Source organism: Seriola dumerili, unplaced genomic scaffold (assembly GCF_002260705.1).
Source record: "Seriola dumerili isolate Sdu_G_001 unplaced genomic scaffold, Sdu_1.0 BDQW01001246.1, whole genome shotgun sequence".
NCBI classification, from domain to species: domain Eukaryota; kingdom Metazoa; phylum Chordata; class Actinopteri; order Carangiformes; family Carangidae; genus Seriola; species Seriola dumerili.
In genome coordinates, this window is record NW_019175501.1 from 467,518 (window position 1) to 480,044 (window position 12,527).

At 40.9% G+C, this 12,527-nt stretch overlaps 2 protein-coding genes across 3 annotated transcripts in view; one reads left to right on the plus strand and one right to left on the minus strand.

The window, feature by feature from the left end:
- npepps (aminopeptidase puromycin sensitive) overlaps nt 1-1,646 on the minus strand; it is a 21,554-nt gene extending 19,908 nt beyond the window's left edge. Inside the window, exon 1 of the mRNA XM_022767672.1 lies at nt 1,354-1,646. Within this exon, the coding sequence (XP_022623393.1) occupies nt 1,354-1,476 (123 nt within the window). The 5' untranslated portion in view covers nt 1,477-1,646. The remainder of the gene's footprint in view (nt 1-1,353) is intronic.
- mrpl45 (mitochondrial ribosomal protein L45) overlaps nt 1-10,680 on the plus strand; it is a 12,318-nt gene extending 1,638 nt beyond the window's left edge. The window contains exons 2-9 of one of the 2 annotated variants that reach the window (XM_022767669.1): nt 2,517-2,600; nt 3,033-3,228; nt 4,977-5,094; nt 5,259-5,357; nt 6,004-6,052; nt 6,140-6,289; nt 7,309-7,482; nt 10,300-10,680. In XM_022767669.1, the coding sequence (XP_022623390.1) occupies nt 2,538-2,600; nt 3,033-3,228; nt 4,977-5,094; nt 5,259-5,357; nt 6,004-6,052; nt 6,140-6,289; nt 7,309-7,482; nt 10,300-10,398 (948 nt within the window). In that variant the 5' untranslated portion in view covers nt 2,517-2,537 and the 3' untranslated portion in view covers nt 10,399-10,680. The remainder of the gene's footprint in view (nt 1-2,516; nt 2,601-3,032; nt 3,229-4,976; nt 5,095-5,258; nt 5,358-6,003; nt 6,053-6,139; nt 6,290-7,308; nt 7,483-10,299) is intronic. The other variant, XM_022767670.1, reaches the window with a different exon arrangement.
- Nucleotides 10,681-12,527: the final 1,847 nt, after the last annotated feature.

A 12,527-nucleotide genomic window follows, 5' to 3' on the forward strand; every position in this document is an offset into this window, starting at 1 on the left:
CAACTGACAGGTGTCCACACAACTGTGCATTTGCAAACTGTAATTCTATTCATGACATAAACACAAAGTGAGCTGATCCTGTTTAAGGTGAGAGTTTTATAGCAGTTACTATCTACACCACATCAGCGTCTAGTAATAAGGAACCCAACTGATCCAGTGACCTATTAAGTTAACTGTGTGCATTCCTCATGTAACCAGAAGACTGTTTAAAGAAACAGTTTAACTTTAACTAAAGCTGAACTGATAATGAGTTATAATGCAAATCCACCCACAACTTATCATTTTTCAGTAAGGACAGTTTTGATAAGTTGAAAACAAACGCAGTTGTCAGTTTATAAGCTACACCCAGATAAAACAAAAAAATAAAAGTCTTGCAGTAAAACCTCCTTCATGAAGGTTATAATGTTCAGTTAAACTGGTTTAAAGAGGTGTTGATTCACCTTTATTGTCATTCTGGAGGCTTCAGTTTGTGGTGCTGTTAAACTGTATTTGTGTTATACATACAGGTGTCTCTGTTATTCAGCTTAAACTGATTGATATAAGGGGGTTGGGAACACCTGTCAGTGTAACACAGACACCAAACAATCCAACAGAGCCACAAACAGCAGCCTCCAAAATGTTCACACAGTTGAATCAACACCTCTCCAGAACAGTTCCAACACAAACTGATCATTATAATCTTCATGAAGGGAGGATTTGTTGCAGGGCTGCTGCTTTAGACTGCATTGGTTTTAGCTGGGTGTACCTAATAAACTGCCAAATGAGTGTATAAGGTAAACCCGAGCTGAACTGAATGACTGAGTGAGGCACGGGGGTGGGAGGGGGCGACATGATGTTGCCATGATTTAGCAAACATTAGTGAGCGATTGCTAGCCGCTATTTAGCCACAGTTATCAACTTCAGTAATCAAAAATCCCATTAACTGATGGTGCCTAATATTAATGCATTGATGTTATAAGGGGTTAAGGTGCTCTTGCAGCACATTAAGCGCATTGCCAAGCGCTGCTGGCAGGCTAATGTCCACGGTATGAGACAGCTGGCTAAGCTAACGTGAGAGGGCAAGTCTGCTGGCTGTCTATGGGACTGTTGTGCTAGCTAGCTTCACTTGGCTCGTGGCTAGTCGCGAAAACACCCAGCCGTTATTTGTTCTCCATTCACGGGACTCCCTCGGCAGGCGTGAGCCTCTCGGAGACGGTTAGCCAGTTAGCAACCGCCAGCTAACGTTAACACTAGCTACCTCCGTCAGCGAGGTTCGTCGAACACAGCAAATTAGCCAGCTACTGTAAACGTTAGCTGATCAGATTACATAACAAGATCCCCCACTATGCACACACAAACCCATCCATAACATACCTCCACCACCGCCTCCAGCTTGCCCTCGAAAGTGAAGTCGATCAGGTCGGGCTTCAGGCATAAGCCGTAGTTGACGGGGTAAACGTCAGTTGGTAACCGTACGAAGGGCCTCCTTTCGGGCATGGTTCCTGTATTTTTGGCCGGCTGTGCTAACGAAGACGTTGCTGTGTGTGTGGGAGTAGTTATCTCTCTGAGTTTTATTAATGCAGAGCTGACCAAACCGGGCCTCGACACTGGGGATGGACAGCAGGTAGTGATTCCGTGTGCTGTAACCGTCTTCAGCGACTCCTCTCTCCCCGCACAGCCCAAACAACTCCGCTTAACCTACGTCCGCACGCACACACACACACACAGCGTCACGACGTTTCTGCGTACGTGCCTAACGTGTGTGCATGGCCGTGCAGCATGACTAAAACAACTACAGTTTTCCTTTATTTTCTGAAAGCAATTAAGATTATTGAACAACTGAAGTTGAACAGTTGAAGATACAATTATAGTGTAATATATATACATGTATGTGCTGTGTATACGCTGTACAATGGTGGTAATATAATATATTATAATACTCTGCTCATTAGTGTAATCTGATATATAACGGATGTAATACATAACTGGTCGTTACCGTGTAGTTATGTATTGCATCAGCGCTTGGGTCGTTTCTTTTACTGAACATTGAAGCTGTTGAAGCCCAATTGTGCCAGTCTAATTTAAAAAAAAAAAAAAAAAAAAAGAGGAAAAAATTTATCATTGTAAAAACAATTGTTCATTGTAAATCAGTAATTTGACTTAATAAGACAAAATTATGAATTCTAATTTTAATTGTTAAACTAATTTTTTAATTTCTTTTATCTCATAATTGTGGCATAGTAAGTCAAAACCATGAATTTTGCTGTCATAATTCATCAAAAATCTCACTTCTATCCCCTAATTTTGACTTTTTATCATCATTTTGAGTAGTAATAGTAAGTCTAGTAGTAAGATTTGAGTGTTTATTTCAAAACTTTGACTTTTTATGTGCTATTTCTGTCTTAGTCTCTAAAATTGACTCACATTAGCATTTTTTTCGCTTATGACTTTCACTCTTTATTTACTTATTTTTTATTTGCGGAAATACAAGGAAAGTTTTATTTTGAAAAGGGATGAACGGAAGTGTTGTTTTCTAGTTTCCGGTAAAGGGTGGAAAGATGGCGATGCCCATGAGGAGGACGCTGGTGGTCCTTCACAGAGCAACATGCAGCAGTTTGATGGTAAAGAACCATTTGATAACAGGTTACTGTTTTGAAACAGTGTTAGACGATGAATATGATGAAGAAACAGTTCGTTTGTTTTGTTCTGAACGCGCTACGCTCTACACAGTTCTGCCCGGGGCTAGCTTAGCTAACATTAGCTAACTGTCAGGACATAGCAGATCGTGTCCACTATGACAATCAAAACAAAATATATAAGAAGTTTAATTCTAATAAAATCATGGGATATTATGTAGTAATTGTGTTACTCAGTCAAAATTATGGTAGTGTAATTCTTGGGTGACATAGTGTAACTGTAAAAGTCATATTTTTTACTTCTTATCTCATTATTTAGAGATGTAGTGGATGTCTGTGGACTACATTATATTGAAAGGTGTTTCAAATATTCTGTCCACCACATTTAAAAGCACTTATTCATGCTCCTTCCCTCAGAACGCAGAGGCCTCTCTGGATGTGCGCCACCCAGGCCCATTTTTCCTGCCAGTTCGGACCAAGAAGCGGTACTTTATCCCTCCAGCAGTGGGGATGAAGGGGAAGATTGAGGCGAACGCAGAGGACAGGGGCCGAGCAGCAGGCGTTGTCATCAGGCAGGAGTACCTTGAGAGGCCCATCAACATCGCCTGCACTGGTAAAATATAATGTCACCTTATTTATAATGATAATTCATTTAAAGAGCACCGTTTAAAAACACAGTTACAAAGTGCTTTACATTAAAAAGCAACATATATCTATCACAAGTTAATAATAATTAAAGCAATTACAACTAGAGGTGGGATCACACCAGCTGTGACACCCAACCACATGTTCACGATCCGACCCATGAGCACTCAGCACTACATTAATACATTAGTTCTTGGTATTCATGGTTTGGACCATGCCCATCTTCAAACCTGGTCTTCATTTGGATCTGAACTACACACCTGTAAAGTTTTGTTACTGCATCTTGCAGGTTGTGACGCTATTGTCACGGTGACAAAATCTGTCCACAGACATATAAAGACCTGCCAAAATACCTCTGTGGTCGTTCCTGCTGCAGTGGGTGTCTCCACAAGAACATTTTGTCATGATGAGACGCACACGTGCACACAGAGACTCACAATGTTAAAACAATCAGCCACAGTGTCTCAGCTGCTGACGAGCAGTAAAATCCTCAGACCTGTTCACAGGTGACCAGTGAAGGGCAGCAGGGGTCGGTGTGATGAGGTTGCTTCTCTCAGAGCGTGTCAACAACCTGGCAGCAGCGTTTCGTATCAGCTGTAGTCTGTGGATGTTGATACCAGAATAAAGAGCATTGCAGTTGTTCAGTCTGGGGGAGATAAAAGCATGGACGAGCTTTTCTAGATCTGCAGATGAAAGCAATGACCTGATCTTGGTTAAAATATCTCAGCAGGACAAAGCAGGATTGCACAACTTTAGTCACCTGACACCTAGGTTGTTATTAATATTATTAATTAGTTATTGGTTGTTATTATTTCTGTCCTCGTCCCAAGTGTTTTCACAGTCTTCCAACCTTTTATCAAGAGAGTTAAAGGAGGCGTTCAATATCTGACTTAGGAAATGTTACAAAATAGGAACTAAAAACTAGAAACTTGAACAGTTTAAGTGAATAATCAATACATATCTTTCAGGAGAGGCTCATTGTTTCCATTCAGGTTAATGCAAGTAGATTTAAGATGATGGTTAGTAAGTTTAAAACAGCAGTTTTACCACTTAACCAGTGACTTTTAACAGGTAACCAGTAGGTTACCTGTTAAAAGTCTCTAGGTACTCTGAAGTTTTTGGTGCCCACTTAAATGTAGTTTTGTTTTCAAAGGCTGTCAAGAAATGAAAGTTTGGCATTTATTGTGTGGTCAAAATTCATATTTCTATTTCTATATTCTTTAATCAGACTGTTTCTGATTCAGATAATCGTTTTGTCTTGTTTATTTAAACCAGATAATCAGACTGTGTTGCCGTTTCATGTTTCATTTTCACCTTGTCTTCATTTGAATCGCTGAAAACCATCACAGATGTTGGCAGGTGTTGAGTGGTCTGGAAAGACGCTACTGTTCAGGTTCCTGTGCTGAATCAAAATTTAACGTTTAATTTGTTAAATAAAAAATGGTCGCACAGAAAAAGATGTTGATATTTCTTACTGCTAGTTACAGAAACTGGTACAGCAGCAGGTAAACAAACGGGTGCATTAGTATTGAGATAAATTCTGCACCAGAACATTTTATAATAAATGTCAGTTTACAACCCCTCAAAAGAGTCTTTGTGTGCAGCTGCTCTTCATTAATCGGACGGTGGCTGTGTATTGAAATGATCTATTTTGAAAAGTTTCCGTGGTTGGAGGGAAGGCGCTGATTGATCAGTCCTGTCTGCTGTCTTTACCAGCGGGAATCTTCGACGCCTACATCCCCCCGGAGGGCGACGCTCGTCTCTCCACTCTGTCTAAAGAAGGCCTGAAGCAACGAACGGAACAGATACGACAGAGCGCTGGCTCACAGCTAGCGTAAGATTGTTTTTCTTGTCAGACATGTCTGAGTCTCGCAGGCGAGAATTGAGTTTGTGTGGGTGTGTCATTTTATTACAGCTGTTTCACAGGATTTAATCCAAAACATTTTGATATGAGCTGTGTGATAAACGTGCAAATGTTTTTTCATTTTGTCTTCACAGGATTCGTAAAATCAAAGAGCACGACTCTCTGTTCTCAACAAAGGATTTTGCAGAACGAGCTCAAGAAATCTTCATTGAGGCTCACAACGCTCTGACACAGTAAGAAAATGAACTTGTGTCCTTCACTCCACTCAGTTCAGCCTCATCGTCAGGGAGAAATAAACAGACATTCATTGCAGACGTGAGAATAAGACTCTTGCTGCATCAGCTCTGCTGCAAAACAAGAAGATCCTCTACATTGTTGACACATTCAATTATTGAATGACTTCTCTACATGTCTTTTAAGTTTGTTACTTTCTTAGAAACAAAATATCTAAAATACCTTGATATCTAGGCCACGTCTCCCCAGTCCCGTAAACATCCAGTAACGTGTCTTTAATTAGTTTTAATACCAATCGTTTGGTCTAAAAAATGAAGAGAAAAAGCACCAAATTTTTTACACACTTGAAGCTGGAACACATGAAACTGACTTATGACAATAATCAGCTGACCAATTAATCAGTGACTTGTTTCAGCTCTAAACACTGAAGTTCAAGATCAGCCTGAAATGAACAGTTTTTCCTGCCACAGTAAAGGTTTTATTGTGGAGGTGAGAAGTTGTGTGTGAGGTGACTGACATGAAGCAGATCCAAAACAAATGCAGCGTTTAATAATTCATTTTGCTAAATGAAACATTAACACGCAAGATATATTCTTTAAAGTTTAAAGTCCGGAGAGAAAGATGAACCTGTGGTTGTTGTTGCAGGTTCAACAAGGAGAAGCTTCACTCTCTAGTAACAGAGAGGTGTTATCCGGTAAGTTCTGTCCTGTTGTGAAGAACTCCACCTCAACGCTGCGTTACACTCAGTCTCACATATACTCAACTCCTCTGTCCTGCTCAGGAGATGACGAGGGGGAACCGCTTCAAGACGATCCGCTGGAGGTTCGTCGAGTCCCTGGAGCCGCCCAGGGTGGTCCACGCCCGCTGCCCCGACATGGTCAGCAAAGGGAACCTGTACGGCCAGGTGACGGTCCGCATGCACTCCAAACAGGTACGATCCATGTGTTTGGCTACGAGTGTGAACTGTTTGTGTGCAGAGCGCTCTCTCAAAGTGTGTTAGTTTCCCTGTTTATTGAGATCATTATTATTATTGTTATTTCAGCTACTGTCATGAATGCATTTCGTTTTCCAGCTTCAGTTTTATGCAGATGTTTTGGGAAGAATGACAGATTTTTGTTGATTTTCGAAGTGAAAGGAGGTGAAGTGAAATACAAACACTGCAGCCAACAGACATTCAAACAGTAAATTTAGCCGCAGCCTAAAAATATCTCCGAATGTAAAGAGATCAGTGGGTGAAAACGTCTAAATTAAGAATAGAAAGACTCGTAGCTGCTGCACAGAGCGTGGTGATACCTGCCAAAGGAGCAGTTACTGACTTTAAAAGGGCTGTTTGTGAGTTTTCTCTGAGCTGAGTCGGGTTTCTTGCCGGGAGCAGCTTGTGGTGATGATGCTGAACTCGCAGTGTTTTTTCTAGACGGCTTAGTAAACAGCTGTTAATGCTAACACAGGCTGTGTAGCATTAGAAAAACCTAGAAATAGCTCCTTTTAAATATATATAGATTGCTGTTTTTTTCCATGAAATACAAAGGAGCAGTGCAGTAACCTCTGACATTTGAAGAAAGGCTCATATTCATCGTCTGTTTGCTGAACTGGCTGCTGCCATTAATCCTTGTGTATTTCAGCTCATACTAATATTGTCATATTTGTATTTTTTGATCGTGTGTAAATAAGTTGTTAATGTGTATTTCTGTTTGCAAACTCCCTCGCCTCAAATTGGCCCTTGAGGGACGGATAAAGTCTTTTAAAGTGAACTGAACAAAGTCACATCTCAGGTTGTGCAGGTGCTGGATTAAAAAAAAAAACAAAATAAACCTGAGCAGTTGTTAATGTGATTATATTTAGTTTGCACACAGTTACTTGCAGCAGTGACACAAAGCGGATGCACCCAGGGTTACAATCAAGACTGAGTTGATCTTAACGAACCCTCTTTCATGCGCGTTGGTCCCGCAGACTCTGGCCGTCTACGACCGCTTCGGGAGGCTGATGCTGGGCGGCGAGGAGCAGCCGAAGGACGTCCTGGAGTACCTGGTTATAGAGCGTCACCTCGTCAACCCCTACGGCCGATGGAGGCTACACGGGAAAATAGTGCCATCCTGGGCTCCCGCCAAAGATCCAATTATTAAGGTGACGCTCGTCTCTGCACCGGCCAACATTTATCTCTTTAGCAAAGGAAGAGGCAGAGGTCCAAGCTGCTCTCCCTGTATAAAGGAAATTAAACGGCCTTTATTAACTGGCCACTTCATACTTCACTTTAACGACCAGATGAACGAGGCTGATGGACCGATATGTTTCAAGATTATCTTCTTTTCTTCGCAGTCCTCTCGTAATAACTTGCTTACACCTGTCGCTCCTCTTCACGGAGGTCGTTGACCCCAGACAGAGCCTTCTGTCCTCTCCAGCTGTCCCCCCCGCCCCTCCTTTAATGGCTGCCACTTTTTCCTCATAAAATAAGAGAGTGAAATATCTGGTGTTTGATTACAGTCCAAATTCAGCTCCAGCCCTTGTTTATTAAAGTGTCTGAGCTCCTCATTGACTTACACCCAGTTATTAGTTACAGCTAGCTGAAACTAATGCAGTCTAATAAAACACTCCTGCAACAACCCCCCCCCCCCCCACATGAAGGTTATAAACCTGAAACTGGTGCTGATTCGACTCTACGCTCGTTTCGGAGGCTGCAGGTTGTTGTGCTGTTGCCTTATAAGGACGGGTGTTTCTGTTATTTTGTCCACGCCATTTATATCAGTGACGGTCGGCCGCATCACAGAAACACCTCTGTTCAACAGCATCTCAACCTGCAGCCTCCAGATGATCAGGACAGGAGTAGCCTTTATTATAAATATATTGATAATATTAATAATGATAATAAACTTTATTTATAGAACACTTTTCATACAAGAGATGGAGCTCAGTGCTGTCCAATAAAAAATAAAATAGTACAATAAAATAAGGGTGAATAGAAGGACAATGAAATGACACAACAGAAATGAAAATAAAATCAGAAACCAGAAGAAAAGTAAAATACAAGATAATTGATTAAAGACCAAAATGAAATAAACTGGTTTTCCACTGTGCGTCTCTTAGAGCTGGTGGCAGGGTTTTTCCATAGTTTTGGAGCATAGTAGTAATAGTCCCTGTTCCTCTGGATGATCTGCAGACCCTCAGTTTGATCGTGACATTGATTCTGGAAATATAAAATATGTTTTGATGCTCTGAGCTCCACAAACAAATTCCTGTCACCTCTGGAATGCAACCAAAGCCGTCGACGTAGTTAGAATCAACCAGAAGGAAAATCTGTGTAATTTATGTTAACAAACCCTTTAACCAAGTCGGGCACGTGACTGAGCTCTGGTCCAACTCCTGCTGATTTGACTGTGTTGCACAGAATTTAAAGCCGAGTGTGAACACCATTATTTCTATTAATGCTTCAGACTGTTTCACATCTCAGACAATCATGTGGCAGCAGTGATACAGGTCAGGAGCTTCAGTTAACGTTCACTTCAAACATCAGAATCTCAGTGACTCTTGAGTTTTTTTCTGTGAATGGAGCCAGAAACAAACAAAATAAAAAACCTCCTGGTAGCTGCAGCTTCTGTGGAGGAAACAGCTTGTTGGTCAGAATCTGGCGTCGACAGAATGAATCCATGGATCCGACCTTGTGTCAACAGTCCAGGCTGCTGGTGTTTTCTTGTCACATTTTGGGGCCTTTTAATACCAGTGAATCATGGTGTGACTGTTTCAGTCTCTCTGAGGATTGTCACTGACCATGTTCCTCCCTTCATGGCCACAGTTCAACATCTTCTAATATCTACTTCCAGCAGGAAACTGCTCCATGTCACAAACTGGTTTCATCAACATGACAGTGAGTTCAGTGAACTTCACCTCAGTCTCCAGATCAGGATCCAGTAGAGCAGCTTAGTGATGTGGTAGAGCAGGAGATCGGCAGCATGAATGTGCAGCTGACGAATCTGCAGACATGATGTGATGCATCATGTCGACATGGAGCAGGATCACAAAGGAAGGTTTCAAACAATCTTGTGGATCCGTGACATGAAGAACTGAGGCTGAGACAGGAACTACCCAGTGTTAGTCTGGTGTTCCTAATAAAGTGCTCGGTGAGCGCGTAAGACTGGAATAGAAGATGATCAGTGCAAAACGTAGAACATAATCACCTTAAATCTGTGAGTCAGCCCCTGCTGTGTGTCAGATATACCTGACAGATGGAGCAGCGATGATGTCACAAGGTGTTTCTTACTCTTCTCTGACAGAATCTAAAAAAAGCTTCAGCGCTCCGCAGACGTGTTTTTCACTTTTGTCAAATGAAGGTAAAAGCAATGACACGGTCTCCGCTCGTGTCACTTTCATCCTCATTCGCAGCGGACCTCGTTGTAAATGAGCAGCAAAGCAGCGAGTTTCCTCACAGCTTTTAGTTACTGAAAGGTTTGACTTGTTCTCTGGTTACTTCAGGCTCTGCCACCTGTCAATCACACTCTGTCAAGCCACCTGACCAATGACAGCAGGACACTGTCACCAGCCGTAGTCTATGAAATTATAATAGCAATTTAAAATAACAGATTTTACACAACTCCAGCTCAATCTGCTGCTCTTTGTTCTTTGTATTTAGTTAAAAAAATTAAGTTAAATAGTAAATATCTCCTAATTCTAAGAAAATGTTGCGGACTATATCTTCTGTATTGATAAAAAACATATAAAGTAACGCAGAAGCAAAGAATTAGGAAGAGAACTAGGACGCTTCTTTTGCAGTGATGTCGTGGTTGAAGTTGTTTTCCGGTGACTTCCTGCTGTTTTGAATGATGCCCGTCTTGGTCCTGCAGGTTAATTACCCTTGGAACAAAATGGCACTGGAGATGTTTATGTATAATGTGATTATGTGTTGATTATAATTAACAAAATGACACTCATCTGCTCCTTGTTGTCTTCCAGACTGTCATGATTCCCGGTCCCAAGCTGAGCGTAGGGGAAGAGTTCGACGCCAGCAGCATTGAAGTTCCCAAACCGGAGGCGGTTCAGTGGTACAAATAGGCCACCAGATGGCGCCGCTCTTTCCATTAAACCTCAGTAGGACGTTGTCACCAGTCACCAGCCAAATGCAGTTTAAAATCTGGCTGTGGTTGGACAGTTTGTCCACTCTGGCAGCAGAACAGGCTTCCTTTGGGGAGGCTCTTTTCTGTTTGGCTGTTCAGACGGAGGAAGCAGCAGGTGAGTTGTAGGACGAACAAACCGCTCTGTCCCGAAGCCAATAAAGCTGCTTCTTACTCCATGGTAAACCATTACACAACAGTCTGGAATAATAACAACAACAACAACAACAACAGCTCTTCTCATGACTTCAACTCAGTTTTTCTTTATGAGACTAATTTAATGTGTAACATGTAAAAAATAAAATATACAGATCTCCAGAAAATTGTATGGTTTATTTCTGTGATGGATATACTGCATGTTGACCTCCAGGAAATACAAAAATAAAGTGTCCCATCTGCTTTTACTTCACACCAATAGATTTCAATAGACTTTTTCTTTTTTTTTTCCCCCAGAATAATCTTTCATAGAAGATACAGACAAAATTGAAACAGTACAAGCAGTACATAGGCTGTTCCTCTATGCAAAACAAAGGGTGTGTTACAACTACAGTAGATTTACAGCACGACAAATTACAGCACGCTCATTCAAAAACACACTAACATGCAACAATGCTCACAAAACTAGGTCACTCCACCGACAGACAACTTGGCGCAGCGTTAACAATGAGATCGCCGAATGAAAAGAAACCTGAAGCTCGTGAGAGACTGAAGGAACAGAAGTGACAACTGGCCGTCGATCTCGCAGAACAATCGCCGGCACAGACGTGTGATGTAATTACACCAACACAAAAACAAAAAAACGCCAACATCCTAAAATGTATTCACCGTGAAACCTTTTGTTAAAGTAATGCTGCTTTCAGAAAGTTGCAGCATCTGAAACGTTGTGTAATGATTCAAAACTGTATAAAATACTAACTCAATAATGGCAGACGTGGAAATGTGGGGCTCCTCTGATGCAAAGAAATTATTAGCTAATAATAAAGATAGATGTCTGATAGTCATAAGAAATCTTTGACTAATCCATGAGCTGATTTAATTAAACAAAAAATGTCTCCAGTGTTGCCGTCTCTCTGCGTATGAATGGGTTCTGAGAGGACATCTTATCATCTAAAACCAAAGGATATCTATTTCTAGCAGCGACTCCCAATGACAAATATCAATATATCTGCTTAGAGAACCCTGATGAAAACCTTAACTAGAAATTATTTAACTGATCAACTAATGGGGAAACAGCCCTGTTTTTCATTAAAGCTGAGGCCTGACATCTGTGACGTGCATTATTTGCGACATTTGGATTGAGCAAAATTCAATTTGACATTTAAAAAATCTGTAATCTTCACAGCCTGTTTCTACTTTATTTTAATCTCACTGTCCCATCCCTCTGAAAGTGGTTTCCAGTTAACTGCATCCATGTTAAAAAAAAAAACAGTGAAATGATTTTCTACAGATGTCGGATATAAAAGAAATATGCAGTATTAACTCCGCTGTAACGGTACAATTATTAGGGCATAAGTCTGAGTTTATGGTGAATTATGCAGTTTTTGGCATTTTTTTTGTGTGTGGATGAATGTTATTTTCACATTATTATGACTGAATCAAAAGAGAGAGAGAGTAATCAGTCCACTTAAGCAAACAGGTATGCATAGTTTTATCAATCATTAATACCTGATTGAAATATAATTTGACATCCGTAGTGTAATCCTGGTGGCACTGCTTGACACTTAACGCTTTCTTTAAAACTTTGAAAATATATTTTTCCACAAAAGAAGTAAAATCAGACTGAATTTATCGTTTGTATGCTGGTTGAGATTAGTTTCGTCTCACAGGTCCTGTGAAATATTTGTTTGCGAGCACTGTTGACTTGTTGAGTTCAGATTTCGTGATACAGTCGCCCCGGGCCATGTGTCCAACATATTGCATGTACATGGCAAATATGTTAATTGTCACCAAAAAACATACAAAGACACAAAAAAAACCAAGACATTTTACTTTATAATGGGGGGTAGAAGCAGGAAGAAAAGGGACTTCATCTAATTGCCTTAGATGCCCTTCTGTCGTTCAGAAAAACGT